The following is a 16,940-nucleotide window of genomic DNA, read 5'->3' as shown; positions in this document are numbered from 1 at the left end:
CAAATAACATCAATTATAAAAATGTATCTTTTTCTTTTATTCTTAATCTGAAATATGAATCCTTTCCAAGCCCTCGATTTGACCAATTATACACACCTATGATAGGTATCTATCGGGATAAGTATTTTTGTGCGTGCGCATTTCATGCACATGCTCAGTGTTAATTCTCAGACATCATTGGAAACGTCATTGGTGACGTCACTGCTATTTTCCTCCACTGCTCGCCGTGTGTGCAGGCTAACTTTTATGCATCAGTAATAAGTACATCGCCTGTCATTTAGTCTGAGCAGGATACAAGGATGGGTACAGCACTCTCAGGGGTGTGCAAGCCACAATAAAGGGCTGCTCATAACCCCCAATCAGCAAATCAAAGAAAACCAAAAGGTTGTGGCAGCACAACTTCTTTATTGGAGTCACAACACTGTCAAAAGCAACAGCAACGTTTCAGGTGTTTAACCCTTATTCATGCTAACAAACAACTGACATTTTCTCCTATTTATACCCTATGGCCACAAGAGTGCGCCATAGGGTCAGAAAAATTATTAACTATTAACATTCCTTCTCAAAGGTAATTACTATTAAAGAAATCGTATCCGTTAAAAACATCACACCTACTTAGGAATGGAGGTACATGATATTATCATTATAATATAGAAATCCAAGTCAACATAAGCAATATACAGAAATAAATAATAACTTTTAGTAAACTTTACAAGAGCATTTTACAAAAACACTGATAAATCCCAATCTCTATTAAGGCCAACTGGGTCCATAGTACCTAATTTAAAAATCCAAAAAGCTTCCTTTTGTTTGAGAATACGCTCCCTATCCTCTATCTGGGACTATTATGTCTAAAGATGAACTTTCTACACTTAATAAGGGACTTTCGTTTTGTCCTAAACAGGACTGTAATTTTTTTCAACTCCATAAAGATCTCTTTCGGTTCTTTAGGAACCTGAGGCTGAAATGTTTTATGGCTAATCTTGAATACTCTGATAAAGTGTTGAAAACTAAGTCTGCCTTTGATTTAACTATCTTGGGGATAAAGAAAAGCAGTATATTTATACTAATCATTCTGATGAAACATATGTCAATCTAGTTAAAAATGAGATTAAGAAACTCCAAGACAAAATGTATAAGGAGAAAGGAAGTAGTAATAGACGTAATAAATATAAGCAAAGAGTCAATTGTATTGGTAATTTTTCTGGTAGAAATATCTCTGCTGGGAAATCATTAAAGTCAAATAAGAATCTGGTTTTGAAAAGGGCTGATAAGGGAGGTGGAATTGTAGCTCTTGATAAAACATATGTGAATGAAATTAAACAATAATTAAGCGCTGACAAGGTATATTAAAATTGGGTTTAGTGTCCCTTTAATGAAAGAGTTCGAGATTTGTTGAACATGGGTACCCCCCCTGCTATTATTAATAAAGAAAGAGATTATGCTTTATCTATTCCGAGAGAGACTTTAGTAAAGGGACAGTCAAGTCCAAAAAAAACTTTCATGTTTCAAATATGGCATGTAATTTTAAACAACTTTCCAATTTACTTTTATCAACAATTTTGCTTTGTTCTCTTGGTATTCTAGTTGAAAGCAAACATAGGAAGGTGCATATGATAATTTCTAAGCCCTTGAAGACTGCCTCTATTTTATTTACTTTTCACAGCAGGGGAGAGCAAGCTCATGTAGGCCATATAGATAGCATTGTGATCACGCTCGTGGCTAGTGGCAGACACTGCACTAATTGGCTAAAATGCAAGTCAATAGATAATAACTAAAAGTCATGTGATTAGGGGCGGTCAGAAGATGCTTAGATACAAGTTAGTCACAGAAATAAAAAGTGTATTAATATAACAGTGTTGGTTTTGCAAAACTGGGGAATGGGTAATAAAGGGATTATCTATCTTTTTAAACAACAACAACTCTGGTGTTGACTGTCCCTTTAAGTCCAAATAAAAGGACTAAGAAAGATGAGCATTGTCTTATTTTTGTTTCCGAGTTTAATGCCCAAAGTTACCAGATACAACGTATTATGAGAAAACACTGGAAAGTCCTTACTGATTGTAATCCAAATATTGAAGAATTTAAAAACTACCCCATGCCTGCCTTTAAACAGGGTCCCAACCTTCACCAACAATTGATAAACAAAGGTTTATCTCTAGTAAGAATGAGGGTTGTTACCCGTGTTTGAAGTGTTTATGCTGTAATAATATGATAAAGGGTTCCCTATTTTACCATCCCACTACTGGAAAGAAATTTGAGATTAGGGGATATCATATCGCACTCAATATGTTATATATATATATATATATATATATATATATATATAATTAAATGCCCGTGTGGGCGGAGCTATGTAGGCAAGACGACCAGGGCTATTAGAATTATTGAACATAAAAGTAACATCAGAACAGGGAATGTTAAATCGCCTGTGTCTCATAATTTTTTGAAAATGGGCCATTCTATTAACCAATTGAGGTTTCAAATCATTGTACACATAGCAATGCCACGTAGGGGAGGGAATAGGGAGCGTATTCTCAAACAAAAGGAAGCTTTTTGGATTTTTAAATTAGGTACCATGGACCCAGTTGGCCTTAATAGAGATTGGGACTTACCAGTGTTTTTGTAAAATGCTCTTGTAAAGTTTACTAAAAGTTATTACTTATTTCTGTATATTGCTTATGATGACTTGGATTTGTAAATTATAATGATATCATGAACCTCCATTCCTAAGTAGGTGTGATGTTTTTTACTGATATGTAAGATTTCTTTAATAGTAATTACCTTTGAGAAGGAATGTTAATAGTTAATAATTTTTCTGACCATATGGCACCCTCTTGTGGCCATAGGGTATAAATAGGAGAAAATGTTAGTTGTTTGTTAGCATGAATAAGGGTTACACACCCAAAATGTTGCTGTTGCTTTTGACAGCATTGTGACTCCAATAAAGAAGTTGTGCCGCCACTACCTTTTTGTTTTCTTTGATTTAGTCTTAGCAGGCAGGCTATAGCCCTCCATGTACAAAAGGTAAGTATATTGATTCTTTCTATTCCCACTAGTCTAATGAGCAGTAAAAATTGCTAGAAGTTGATAAGTTCAAATGCTTATAGTAACATAAGCCATAACCTGTCATAAAGGATTTTTATTTATATAACATTAAAATCTAACGCGCATGTGTTTGGGATCACACAATACAATATTTAAAGGGACAGTCTACACCAGAATCGTTATTGTTTAAAAAGATAGATAATCCCTTTATTACCCATTCCCTAGTTTTGCATAACCAACACAGTTGTATAAATACAATTTTTACCTCTGTGATTACCCTGTATCTAAGCCTCTGCAAACTGCCCCCTTATTTCAGTTCTTTTGATAGACATCCATTTTAGCCAATCAGAGCTGGCTCACTGGAACTCCACGTGCATGAGCACAGTGTTATCTATATGACACGCATGAACTAACACCCCCTAGTGGTGAAAAACTGTCACAATGCCCTGAGAGAAGAGGCAGCCTTCAAGGACTTAGAAATTAGCATATGAACCTCCTAAAAATACCTAGAGAACAAAGCAAAATTGGTGATAAAATTAAATTGGAGAATTGTTTAAAATTACATTCTTTATCTGAATCATAAAAGTTTATTTTGGACTAGACTGTCCCTTTAATATGTAGATTTGAGGAGAGTAGACACTTTGTAACAGGCTGCATTTTAAATAAGGAGTTATGGAAAAAAAGGGGGCTGTAGGTGGAAATGAATAAAACTTACTAAACAGATGATATTTGTAATAGTTGGAAACATTGTTTATACAATATGGTAGGTGATTTACAATCCTTTTCACACTAACTAACTATAATGGAGAACCTATGTTTTGGTTAGCATTATACTGTTTTCCTTGGTCCTTTAATAGGTTTTCATATCACAGCCATCCCCTCTTCATGTGGGATCACAGTATAACGCCTCTAACCCCTGCCACTCCTTTAGTAAAATTGATCCTCTGGCAGACATAGTCAGTCTGTCAGGAGGTTGAGTCGCATGTTTGTGCAACCCCCCACATATTGTTGTGCATGTTTATTATTTTAGGCCTATATTTTTAGACTATCTAGATACAGAACATTTTTTTAATACCTCAAATAGATCTTGTGTTCAGATCTAACAAAACCAATCAGAAGCATAATTTCTCCAACATAGGTGTGTCCGGTCCACGGCGTCATCCTTACTTGTGGGATATTCTCTTCCCCAACAGGAAATGGCAAAGAGCCCAGCAAAGCTGGTCACATGATCCCTCCTAGGCTCCGCCTACCCCAGTCATTCTCTTTGCCGTTGTACAGGCAACATCTCCACGGAGATGGCTTAGAGTTTTTTAGTGTTTAACTGTAGTTTTTATTATTCAATCAAGAGTTTGTTATTTTGAAATAGTGCTGGTATGTACTATTTACTCAGAAACAGAAAAGAGATGAAGATTTCTGTTTGTATGAGGAAAATGATTTTAGCAACCGTCACTAAAATCCATGGCTGTTCCACACAGGACTGTTGAGAGCAATTAACTTCAGTTGGGGGAACAGTGAGCAGTCTCTTGCTGCTTGAGGTATGACACATTCTAACAAGACGATGTAATGCTGGAAGCTGTCATTTTCCCTATGGGATCCGGTAAGCCATGTTTATTACGATCGTAAATAAGGGCTTCACAAGGGCTTATTAAGACTGTAGACTTTTTCTGGGCTAAATCGATCATATTTACACATATTTAGCCTTGAGGAATCATTTAATCTGGGTATTTTTTGTAAAATAATATCGGCAGGCACTGTTTTAGACACTTTATTCTATAGGGGCTTTCCCTAATCATAGTCAGAGCCTCATTTTCGCGCCGGTATGGCGCACTTGTTTTTGAGAACAGCATGGCATGCAGCTGCATGTGTGTGGAGCTCTGATACATAGAAAAGTCTTTCTGAAGGCATCATTTGGTATCGTATTCCCCTTTGGGCTTGGTTGGGTCTCAGCAAAGCAGATTCCAGGGACTGTAAAGGGGTTAAATATAAAAACGGCTCCGGTTCCGTTATTTTAAGGGTTAAAGCTTCCAAATTTGGTGTGCAATACTTTTAAGGCTTTAAGACACTGTGGTGAAAATTTGGTGAATTTTGAACAATTCCTTCATGTTTTTTCGCAATTGCAGTAATAAAGTGTGTTCAGTTTAAAATTTAAAGTGACAGTAACGGTTTTATTTTAAAACGTTTTTTTGTACTTGGTTATCAAGTGTATGCCTGTTTTACATGTCTGAACTACCAGATAGACTGTGTTCTGAATGTGGGGAAGCCAGAATTCCCATTCATTTAAATAAATGTGATTTATGTGACAATGACAATGATGCCCAAGATGATTCCTCAAGTGAGGGGAGTAAGCATGGTACTGCATCATTCCCTCCTTCGTCTACACGAGTCTTGCCCACTCAGGAGGCCCCTAGTACATCTAGCGCGCCAATACTCCTTACTATGCAACAATTAACGGCTGTAATGGATTATTCTGTCAAAAACATTTTAGCCAAAATGAACACTTATCAGCGTAAGCGCGACTGCTCTGGTTTAGATACTGAAGAGCATGACGACGCTGATAATAATATTTCTGAAGGGCCCATAACCAAGGGGCCAGGGAGGTTTTGTCTGAGGGAGAAATTACTGATTCAGGGAACATTTCTCAACAAGCTGAACCTGATGTGATTACATTTAAATTTAAGTTGGAACATCTCCGCATTCTGCTTAAGGAGGTATTATCCACTCTGGATGATTGTGACAAGTTGGTCATCCCAGAGAGACTATGTAAAATGGACAAGTTCCTAGAGGTGCCGGGGCTCCCAGAAGCTTTTCCTATACCCAAGCGGGTGGCGGACATTGTTAATAAAGAATGGGAAAGGCCCGGTATTCCTTTCGTCCCTCCCCCCATATTTAAAATATTGTTTCCTATGGTCGACCCCAGAAAGGACTTATGGCAGACAGTCCCCAAGGTCGAGGGAGCGGTTTCCACTGTAAACAAACGCACCACTATACCCATAGGGGATAGTTGTGCTTTCAAAGATCCTATGGATAAAAAATTAGAAGGTTTGCTTAAAAAGATGTTTGTTCAGCAGGGTTACCTTCTACAACCAATTTCATGCATTGTCCCTGTCGCTACAGCCGCATGTTTCTGGTTCGATGAGCTAATAAAGGCGGTCGATAGTGATTCTCCTCCTATGAGGAGATTATGGACAGAATCAATGCTCTCAAATTGGCTAATTCTTTCACCCTAGACGCCACTTTGCAATTGGCGAGGTTAGCGGCTAAGAATTCTGGGTTTGCTATTGTGGCGCGCAGAGCGCTTTGGTTAAAATCTTGGTCGGCTGCTGCATCTTCCAAGAACAAGCTACTTAACATTCCTTTCAAGGGGAAAACGCTGTTTGGCCCTGACTTGAAAGAGATTATCTCTGATATCACTGGGGGTAAGGGCCACGCCCTTCCTCAGGATCGGCCTTTCAAGGCAAAAATAAACCTAATTTTCGTCCCTTTCGTAGAGACGGACCAGCCCAAAGTGCTACGTCCTCTAAGCAAGAGGGTAATACTTCTCAAGCCAAGCCAGCTTGGAGACCAATGCATGGCTGGAACAAGGGAAAGCAGGCCAAGAAACCTGCCACTGCTACCAAGACAGCATGAAATGTTGGCCCCCGATCCGGGATCGGATCTGGTGGGGGGCAGACTCTCTCTCTTTGCTCAGGCTTGGGCAAGAGATGTTCTGGATCCTTGGGCGCTAGAAATAGTCTCCCAAGGTTATCTTCTGGAATTCAAGGGACTTCCCCCGAGGGGGAGATTCCACAGGTCTCAGTTGTCTTCAGACCACATAAAAAGACAGGCATTCTTACATTGTGTAGAAGACCTGTTAAAAATGGGAGTGATTCATCCTGTTCCATTAAGAGAACAAGGGATGGGGTTCTACTCCATTCTGTTCATAGTTCCCAAAAAAGAGGGAACGTTCAGACCAATCTTAGATCTCAAGATCTTAAACAAGTTTCTCAAGGTTCCATCCTTCAAGATGGAAACCATTCGAACTATTCTTCCTTCCATCCAGGAAGGTCAATTCATGACCACGGTGGATTTAAAGGATGCGTATCTACATATTCCTATCCACAAGGAACATCATCGGTTCCTAAGGTTCGCATTCCTGGACAAGCATTACCAGTTCGTGGCGCTTCCTTTCGGATTAGCCACTGCTCCAAGGATTTTCACAAAGGTACTAGGGTCCCTTCTAGCTGTGCTAAGACCAAGGGGCATTGCTGTAGTACCTTACTTGGACGACATTCTGATTCAAGCGTCGTCCCTTCCTCAAGCAAAGGCTCACACGGACATTGTCCTGGCCTTTCTCAGATGAACGCGGAAAAGAGTTCTCTATCTCCGTCAACAAGGGTTCCCTTCTTGGGAACAATAATAGACTCCTTAGAAATGAGGATTTTTCTGACAGAGGCCAGAAATACAAAACTTCTAGACTCTTGTCGGATACTTCATTCTGTTCCTCTTCCTTCCATAGCTCAGTGCATGGAAGTAATCGGGTTGATGGTAGCGGCAATGGACATAGTTCCTTTTGCGCGCATTCATCTACGACCATTACAACTGTGCATGCTCAGTCAGTGGAATGGGGACTATACAGACTTGTCTCCGAAGATACAAGTAAATCAGAGGACCAGAGACTCACTCCGTTGGTGGCTGTCCCTGGACAACCTTAGTCACAAGGGATGACATTCCGCAGACCAGAGTGGGTCATTGTCACGACCGACGCCAGTCTGATGGGCTGGGGCGCGGTCTGGGGATCCCTGAAAGCTCAGGGTCTTTGGTCTCGGGAAGAATCTCTTCTACCGATAAATACTCTGGAACTGAGAGCGATATTCAATGCTCTCAAGGCTTGGCCTCAGCTAGCGAGGGCCAAGTTCATACGGTTTCAATCAGACAACATGACAACTGTTGCGTACATCAACCATCAGGGGGGAACAAGGAGTTCCCTAGCGATGGAAGAAGTGACCAGAATCATTCTATGGGCGGAGTCTCACTCCTGCCACCTGTCTGCTATCCACATCCCAGGAGTGGAATATTGGGAAGCGGATTTTCTGAGTCGTCAGACATTGCATCCGGGGGAGTGGGAACTCCATCCGGAAATCTTTGCCCAAGTCACTCAGCTGTGGGGCATTCCAGACATGGATCTGATGGCCTCTCGTCAGAACTTCAAAGTTCCTTGCTACGGGTCCAGATCCAGGGATCCCAAGGCGGCTCTAGTGGATGCACTAGTAGCACCTTGGACCTTCAAACTAGCTTATGTGTTCCCGCCGTTTCCTCTCATCCCCAGGCTGGTAGCCAGGATCAATCAGGAGAGGGCGTCGGTGATCTTGATAGCTCCTGCGTGGCCACGCAGGACTTGGTATGCAGATCTGGTGAATATGTCATCGGCTCCACCTTGGAAGCTACCTTTGAGACGAGACCTGCTTGTTCAGGGTCCGTTCGAACATCCTAATCTGGTTTCACTCCAGCTGACTGCTTGGAGATTGAACGCTTGATCTTATCGAAGCGAGGATTCTCAGATTCTGTTATCGATACTCTGGTCCAGGCCAGAAAGCCTGTAACTAGAAAGATTTACCACAAAATTTGGAAAAAATATATCTGTTGGTGTGAATCTAAAGGATTCCCTTGGGACAAGGTTAAGATTCCTAAGATTCTATCCTTCCTTCAAGAAGGATTGCAAAAAGGATTATCTGCAAGTTCCCTGAAGGGACAGATTTCTGCCTTGTCTGTGTTACTTCACAAAAAGCTGGCAGCTGTGCCAGATGTTCAAGCCTTTGTTCAGGCTCTGGTTAGAATTAAGCCTGTTTACAAACCTTTGACTCCTCCTTGGAGTCTCAATTTAGTTATTTCAGTTCTTCAGGGGGTTCCGTTTGAACCCTTACATTCCGTTGATATTAAGTTATTATCTTGGAAAGTTTTGTTTTTAGTTGCAATTTCTTCTGCTAGAAGAGTTTCAGAATTATCTGCTCTGCAGTGTTCTCCTCCTTATCTGGTGTTCCATGCAGATAAGGTGGTTTTACGTACTAAACCTGGTTTTCTTCCAAAAGTTGTTTCTAACAAAAACATTAACCAGGAGCTTATCGTACCTTCTCTGTGTCCGAAACCAGTTTCAAAGAAGGAACGTTTGTTGCACAATTTGGATGTTGTTCGCGCTCTAAAATTCTATTTAGATGCTACAAAGGATTTTAGACAAACATCTTCCTTGTTTGTTGTTTATTCCGGTAAAAGGAGAGGTCAAAAAGCATCTTCTACCTCTCTCTCTCTCTTTTGGATTAAAAGCATCATCAGATTGGCTTACGAGACTGCCGGACGGCAGCCTCCCGAAAGAATCACAGCTCATTCCACTAGGGCTGTGGCTTCCACATGGGCCTTCAAGAACGAGGCTTCTGATGATCAGATATGTGGGGCAGCGACTTGGTCTTCACTGCACACTTTTACCAAATTTTACAAGTTTGATACTTTTGCTTCTTCTGAGGCTATTTTTGGGAGAAAGGTTTTGCAAGCCGTGGTGCCTTCCATTTAGGTGACCTGATTTGCTCCCTCCCTTCATCCGTGTCCTAAAGCTTTGGTATTGGTTCCCACAAGTAAGGATGACGCCGTGGACCGGACACACCTATGTTGGAGAAAACAGAATTTATGTTTACCTGATAAATTACTTTCTCCAACGGTGTGTCCGGTCCACGGCCCGCCCTGGTTTTTTTAATCAGGTCTGATAATTTATTTTCTTTCACTACAGTCACCACGGTACCATATGGTTTCTCCTATGCAAATATTCCTCCTTAACGTCGGTCGAATGACTGGGGTAGGCGGAGCCTAGGAGGGATCATGTGACCAGCTTTGCTGGGCTCTTTGCCATTTCCTGTTGGGGAAGAGAATATCCCACAAGTAAGGATGACGCCGTGGACCGGACACACCGTTGGAGAAAGTAATTTATCAGGTAAACATAAATTCTGTTTTCAATAAATGATGGAGACAAACCTGAAAATCCAACATATTTAAAGGGACAGTCTACACTTATTGTTTTTAAAGATAGATAATCCCTTTATTACCAATTCCCCAGTTTTGCATAACCAACACAGTTATATTTATATACTTTTTACCTCTGTGATTATCTTGTATCTAAGCCTCTGCAAACTGCCCCTTTATTTCAGTTCTTTTGAGAGACTTGCAGTTTAGCCAATCAGTGCTGGCTCCCAGATAACTTCAAGTGCATGAGCACAGTGTTATCTATATGAAACACGTGAACTAACACCCTCTAGTGGTGAAAACTGTTAAAATGCATTCTGAAAAGAGGTGGCCTTCAAGGTCTAAGAAATTAGCATATGAACCTCCTAGTTTAAGCTTTCAACTAAGAATACCAAGAGAACAAAGCAAAATTGGTGATAAAAGTAAATTGGAAAATTGTTTAAAATTGCATGCCCTATCTGAATCATGAAAGTTTATTTTGGACTAGACTGTCCCTTTAAGTAGTAACTCCACTAAGGGACAGTAAAGGCAAAATTAAAATGTCATGATTCAGAGCATACAATTTCATGTATATGTGATTAAGACCTGTATTTTCCTTAATTATGACAGTCAGGGGTAAGGGAAAGTATGTGCTTGATTATTTCATGTAAACCTACGTTTCTCTTTTCTTTCATTGCAGCAAGATGAGTACCACATGGTTCATTTAGTGTGTGCCTCCAGAACTCCTCCAAGCTCCCCAAAAGCCAGCCACAACAAGGAGAGAATAGCAAGCACCAGCAGTTCAGTAAGTTGCCACAACTAAATAATACAATTAGTAAAACTGAGCTAGCCTTACTAGCCTTGCTTCTCTATTGCATTATCTACCAACTCTTTAATTTTTCTGAATACATAATTCCCAAATTCCATTTCTCTTGCTGTCAGTCAAGTGCCAGTGAGGCTGTTTATTAGCCTTTGTGAATCCTAAATGCATATTTTTTATTTTTTTATTCAAGGACAATCGGAAACAATAAGACATAGAGGAAAACATAGTGATTTTCATATCCAGAATACAGAGTATACCTGTAAAAAAAAAAACATTGCATAAACAGTAATGCAGCCCTCATTTTAGTTACCCCTTATTGGTTTAAAAGAAGGCCACTTTTGGACCTTAAAGGGACATTAAACACTTTGAGATGGTAATATAAATTGATAAATCATATATAAAAAAAACTCTACAATGTACTTTCATTATTTATTTGCCCCCCTTTCCTGTAATTCCATTCTGAAATTGTGAGCATTTCAGTTCCTGCCAGAAATGATCATAGTGCAGAACACTGTTATATTCCACACAACCATTGGCTGCACACTCTAGTGACCTGTTTATAACTGTCCCTAATTGGCCACAGCATAGAAGGTAAACTAAGTTACAACATAGCAGCTCCCATTGTTTTATAGACTTTAATACTTTACACTTATTTGGTCACTATTTAATAAATCAATGAAGCTTTTTAAATAACATCTATATGCTATTTTCAGACTAATCTTTTATTTGAATGCATCATTCTATCTAGCATGTATTTAGTGTTTAATGTCCCTTTAACAAAGAGCTATCTGCATTAATATTGGTGTTTTATATGAGAAGGTTACTAACAAACCTTCTACTAAATAGAAGATAATCATATGGAGGTAAAGATTATTAATGGTGATGAAACAAGATATTAAACGGAGGGGTCAATCCTGGACCTTATTTCTATAAGTAGTGATAAGAACTAGAACCATATAAACATCAATATAAAAAATTGTCTAGGAAGTTGCTAACGGAGAGGTAGAGCACTCCCAGGTTCAAAATATTGGATTACTAACATTAAAAATAATAATAGATGGAAAGCTCCTTAAATTAATTTGTAGCAGATTGTTTGTGAACAGAAAGATATATTGACTATAGTGTTAAATAGTTTATTAACCTTTTAACGCAGTTGCAGCTTCCTAACCGCGCCAGGCTTTAGTGCCGTTAGGACGGAATAGAACGTCCGAGCCGTTTGGCTGTCCTGAAGCCAACGGTGCTTCCTAGATGGAATCACGGTTTGAAGGGCGTGCCTAGCTTCATAGTGACGCCGCCCCCCTAACCTGATCCCATCATTGAAATCTCACGATCACGTGCATGATCGCGGGATTTTAATTTGTCTACATCGTAACGTTGTTCTGATGTAGACAAGTTGACCCTGTCATTAAAGGGTTAACTATGAAATGGACTAGGTAGGTCATGAACTTATATGATGGATAAATAATTGCAGCTTATAGAAATGATCTGCTCATAAAATAAAAGGAACAAGTTATACAGACTATATGGGACTCATTTTAACAGGAAAACAACAAAAGACCAGGACTACTTATATGTGGAAGCGTGAGATAACATTAACAAGTTAGCCTCCTCCAGTTAGTATCTCTTCCAGCATTATCATTAAACATAAAGCTATATAAAAATCAACAGTGAAAAAGTGGCTGCAAAGTCTCATGCCAGCCTGTTTCAGACAGACTCACTTCTGTTGCAGACATCTGAGAGTCTATATCATTAATGAGCTTCTTTGGTATCATGATGAAAGCAGACAGTGAAGGTTTCTCATGAACCCTTTTTTGCCCAATTAGATGCTACAATAAAATTCACATCATCAGCCTGCTTATCCACGTTATTAGAAGCCCAATAAATAAAATTAACTGCCGGGGCAGATGCTACAATTATTTCTGCAATGTTAATACACATGTTCATCCCCAGGTTAGAGGAAACTGACTTCCATATCTTCATTGTAGTAACCAGAAGATCCAGAGCTTTTAAAGAAAACATTTAACCTTTATTCGTTGTGTGGGGACACTCCAATAAGTCAGTTGGTTCACAGTTTAATGGGTGGTATGTTAGATGAGTCATCCTCTTTTTCTTTCTAAGGTGGTAGTAGTGCTTTGTCTTGTCAAGGAGAAGGCATGGAGAGAGGTGTTTAGAATTTCTTGAAGATTTACAGGGATATTAATCCAATATTTTCCCCCATTGGATAGTTCCTGGAAGAGAGTGACATATGTGAGTACTGGCTGTGTAATGTTAATCTCCTCTTGGGAGTTATGGTCACAAGCCTGCCACAGGTGTCACTGGGATAGTTCCTTCAGCCTCCTCTGGTCTGATCATGAAGATATACTCCCTCAGTATTTCCTGTACTGTTAGTTACAGTCATGGATGGGCTCTCTGCTGCATTCTTAAGATTCTTATCTGGGTAAGATCAGTGGAATGGTCATTTCTTTGGTAATTACCTGTTTCCCCCACATAGCCCACAGGCAAATTGCAGATACACAGGTTAGTGTATTTTTAGCCAGTTACACAGTCTCACTATATGACATCTTAAGCACATGCTATCAGTCCCATGCGCTCCTATAGATACTTTGGTGCTTACTGAGTTATCTTAGTGTACATAAACATAACAGTGGTTATTTATTTCAATCATCAAGTTGGTTCCCCACAGTGCTCTGGCGATGACAGAAGTTTCTTGTAGACTGAGGTAGGCAGAGTTTCCTCAGTGTTCCATCTCAATTACTCTGGTTTTCTGGGGTGATAATCTGGAAAGGGGAGTTTATGAGTGGTCAGTCTTTACACTAGGGGGACAGTTCCACAATCAGAACATTTAGATCAGTTGGTTCCGCGTTAGAATCGATCTCCTGATGTTTTGGCTGATCTGCTCGCTCTCTAGAGTAGGGTCAACGTTGAGTGATCCTCAAGAGTAATTGATAGGTGCATCAGCAGTCTCTTGGACTTATCATTTATTTTAACTTTCCTCAAATTGTGATTCTACTGCGAGTACTGTCTTGACTCAAGCTGGAACCAATCTATGCATGAGAATAACTCCAGTTTGACCTGCTGAAAGTGGTAGTTGGACCTATTCCCTTATTTTGTCAATATCCTCAGTGTCTCATTTGAGTGCTTGGAGATTGAACGTTTAGTTCTTCTTCAGACATTTGTTTTTCTGAATCTGCGATAGCCTCTGCTTCAGGTTTCTAATCATGTTGCTGGAAGTATTTGCTGCAAGGTGGAGAAAGTGTGTTTTTCCTAGGTGTTTTTGAGTAAGGTAGCGTGGCACGTTCTATCGTTCAGCTCTCCAAAGGAGGCACATTTCAAATCTTTCTGGTTTGTTAAGTTTCTGGCAGTTTGCCCCTCTTCCAGTTATCCAGGCATTTATTCAGGTTTTGGTTAGAGTAAGGCTTGTTATCAATCCTATCTCTGGAGTTTGTATCTAATTCTATGAGGTTTCAGTATTTCTCCTTTGGAACCTATGCTTTAATGCATTTTCTGCTCTCTTTGGTGGTTTTCAGCATCTGGTGGTTCATCAGGACACAGCAGTTTTCAATATTTGCTTAATTTCCTAAAGGGATTTTTTCTGAGAATTGTATCCAGTAGATTGGGGTTGCTCCTTATATCCTAATCCAAAATCATCTATAGGGAGATTTTTGTACAATTTTGCTGTGGTCAGTGCGTTACTAAAAGCTACTAAATATTTTTGTGGGTTTCAACCTTGCTTATTGCTTTTCTTGTAAACGTAAGTGCCCTAAGGCAGCTTCTGTTTTCTTAGCTTCTTGATTATGGAGTTTGGTTCACAAAGCTTTCTTAGAGGCAGGACAGTAGTCTCCTTTCCATTTTGTTTTTACTTTGCTGTGTTTGTCTCAGCGGAGGCAGTTTTTGGAAGGAAGGTCCTTTAGGCTATGGCTCCTGGTAAATAGGTGTCTGACTTTCTTTCTTTTCCCACCATTTCCTTTGTTGACTTCACAGCTTGGGTATTAGTTTCCCACAAGTAAGGATTTTCACGGCCTATCACCACCTTAGAAAGAAAACATAATTTATTCTTACCGGATAAATTCCATTCTTTCTTGGCAGTGATAATTTATCAGGTAAGAATAAATTATGTTTTTCTTTCTAATGACACAGTGAGTCCATGGATCATCATCAATTACTGTTGGGTTTTGGGAATATCACTCCTGGCTAGCAGGAGGAGGCAAAGAGAACCACAGCAAAGCTGTTAAATATCACTCCCCTACCCACAATCCCCCAGTCATTCTATTTGCCTGTAGTGCAAGGAGGAGATTAAGTTTAGGTGTCTGATGTAAAGTATACTTCAATCAAGATTTTATTATTTTTTAGCTTACTCTGTTCTTTTCTGGGGTCTAGCCTAGTCCACATCAGTCTGTTCAGTAGGGCAGTAGTGGCTTTTGAGCACTTGAGAACTTGTGAGGTACAATCCTCACTGCGTTTTCTCAAGAATCTGCTGCCCTAACTAGAAAACCTGAGTAGGTTTACTCAGTTTTTCTCTCTTCACAGGTCTATGTGAGGTGCTGCACCCTCTCAAACCAGGTGAGCTGTCCTGTTGCCGGACACCACTTTCAGGTAAGTGCCATTTTCTTTTGCAAGGAGATTGCTGGCACTTGTTACAGCTAAAAACTGTCTTAGTTAATATGGGACTTTATTAAACCTTCATGTTTGGGGTTTCTTTTAGGCAGTTTGGGCATTGAGACTGTGATGTGATTTATAGTGGCTCAATGTGTTATAGTAGTTTTTATACTAACTTTTGGTCATGGAGATTACTGTTGTAAGCTGTTTTTTTCTGCAGTTAGGGCTCTGTAACCTCTCTGTATTTGAAAATGAGCTGGAGGACAGGTAGGCACCTCAGTAAAGCTACTGAGGTGTATAGGTAGCCTGAGGTCTATTTGGTTTGTTGCGCTAACACACATTTCTATTTAAAGACCCAGTACACATTTATTTTTTATTTTCAAATAAATATGTTTTACACTTTATCCTTAATTATTACATAAGATGGGTCAAGAGGCTTTTCAAACCATTATCCCAGGCAAAGTTGCTGCTTGTCAGTTCTGTTTTGATGCTCAGGTGGAACCCCCAGTTCCTTTTTGTTCCTCATGCATTGAGAAAACTTTAAGTTATAGAGATAAAATATTTGACCATGAGCCACCATTATTCCAGGCAAATACTGTTCAGGTGTCTCCTGCTGCAGATATGACCAGCTTTCTCCTCAAGTGTCCCAACTTTTTCAGTCTCCACATACAGTGCCCTGAGTTTCCTCTTGCAATCCTGTAGGATTTTCTCTACAAGACATTGCTTCCCATGTATCCCTTGCGGTTCTAAGGCCTTGTCAGCTTTCCCCATATTGGCGTAAAAGGAAATTTAAGGAAACAGTTAGTAAGGTTTATGATCAAGTTCTGGCTATCCAGAGTGTCCCATCCCATAAGCCTGAGGGAGAAGACATGTCGGTAGCATCTGAGGGGTGTGAATCCAAAGGATACTCTTGGAGTAGAGTAAGGATTCATGGGATTTTGTCCTTTCTCCAGGATGGTTTGGAGAAGGGTTTGTCGGCAAATACTCTAAAGGGTCAGATTTCGGCATTGTCTATTTTGTTACATAAGTGCTTGGCGGATGTGCCAGACATGCAATCGTTTTGTCAGGCCTTGGTTAGAATTCGGCCTGTGTTTAAACCTGTTACTCCTCCATGGAGTCTTAACGTTTCTTAAGTTCTTAAAGTTTTACAACAGGCTCCGTTTGAGCCTATGCATTCTTTAGATATTAAGATGTTATCTTGGAAAGTTTTGTTTCTTGTTGCTATTTCCTCTGCTCAGAGAGTTTCTGAACTCTCTGCTTTACAGTGTGATGCCCCTTATCTTATATTTCACTCTGATAAGTTGGTTCTGCGTACTAAGTTTGGTTTCCTGCCCAAGGTTGTTTCGGTCAAGAATATTAATCAGGAAATCGTTGTACCTTTGTGTCCTAATCCTTCTTCTCACAAAGAACGCATGTTGCATAATCTGGATGTTGTGCGAGTGCTAAAATTTTATTTGCAGGCAACTAATGACTTTCGTCAGTCTTCTGCATTGTTTGTTTGCTTTTCTGG

The 16,940-nt window shown here is 39.8% G+C and overlaps 1 protein-coding gene across 1 annotated transcript in view; it reads left to right on the top strand.

The window, feature by feature from the left end:
- Positions 1-16,940, top strand: part of HERPUD2 (HERPUD family member 2) — a 179,347-nt gene that overhangs the window by 88,504 nt on the left and 73,903 nt on the right. The window contains exon 4 of the mRNA XM_053714410.1: positions 10,712-10,816. Coding sequence (XP_053570385.1) covers positions 10,712-10,816 — 105 coding nt within the window. The remainder of the gene's footprint in view (positions 1-10,711; positions 10,817-16,940) is intronic.

Source organism: Bombina bombina, chromosome 5, assembly GCF_027579735.1.
Source record: "Bombina bombina isolate aBomBom1 chromosome 5, aBomBom1.pri, whole genome shotgun sequence".
NCBI classification, from domain to species: Eukaryota; Metazoa; Chordata; class Amphibia; order Anura; family Bombinatoridae; genus Bombina; species Bombina bombina.
The sequence above is the reverse complement of the archived record's forward strand: the minus strand, read 5'-3'. Positions and strand labels throughout refer to the sequence as shown.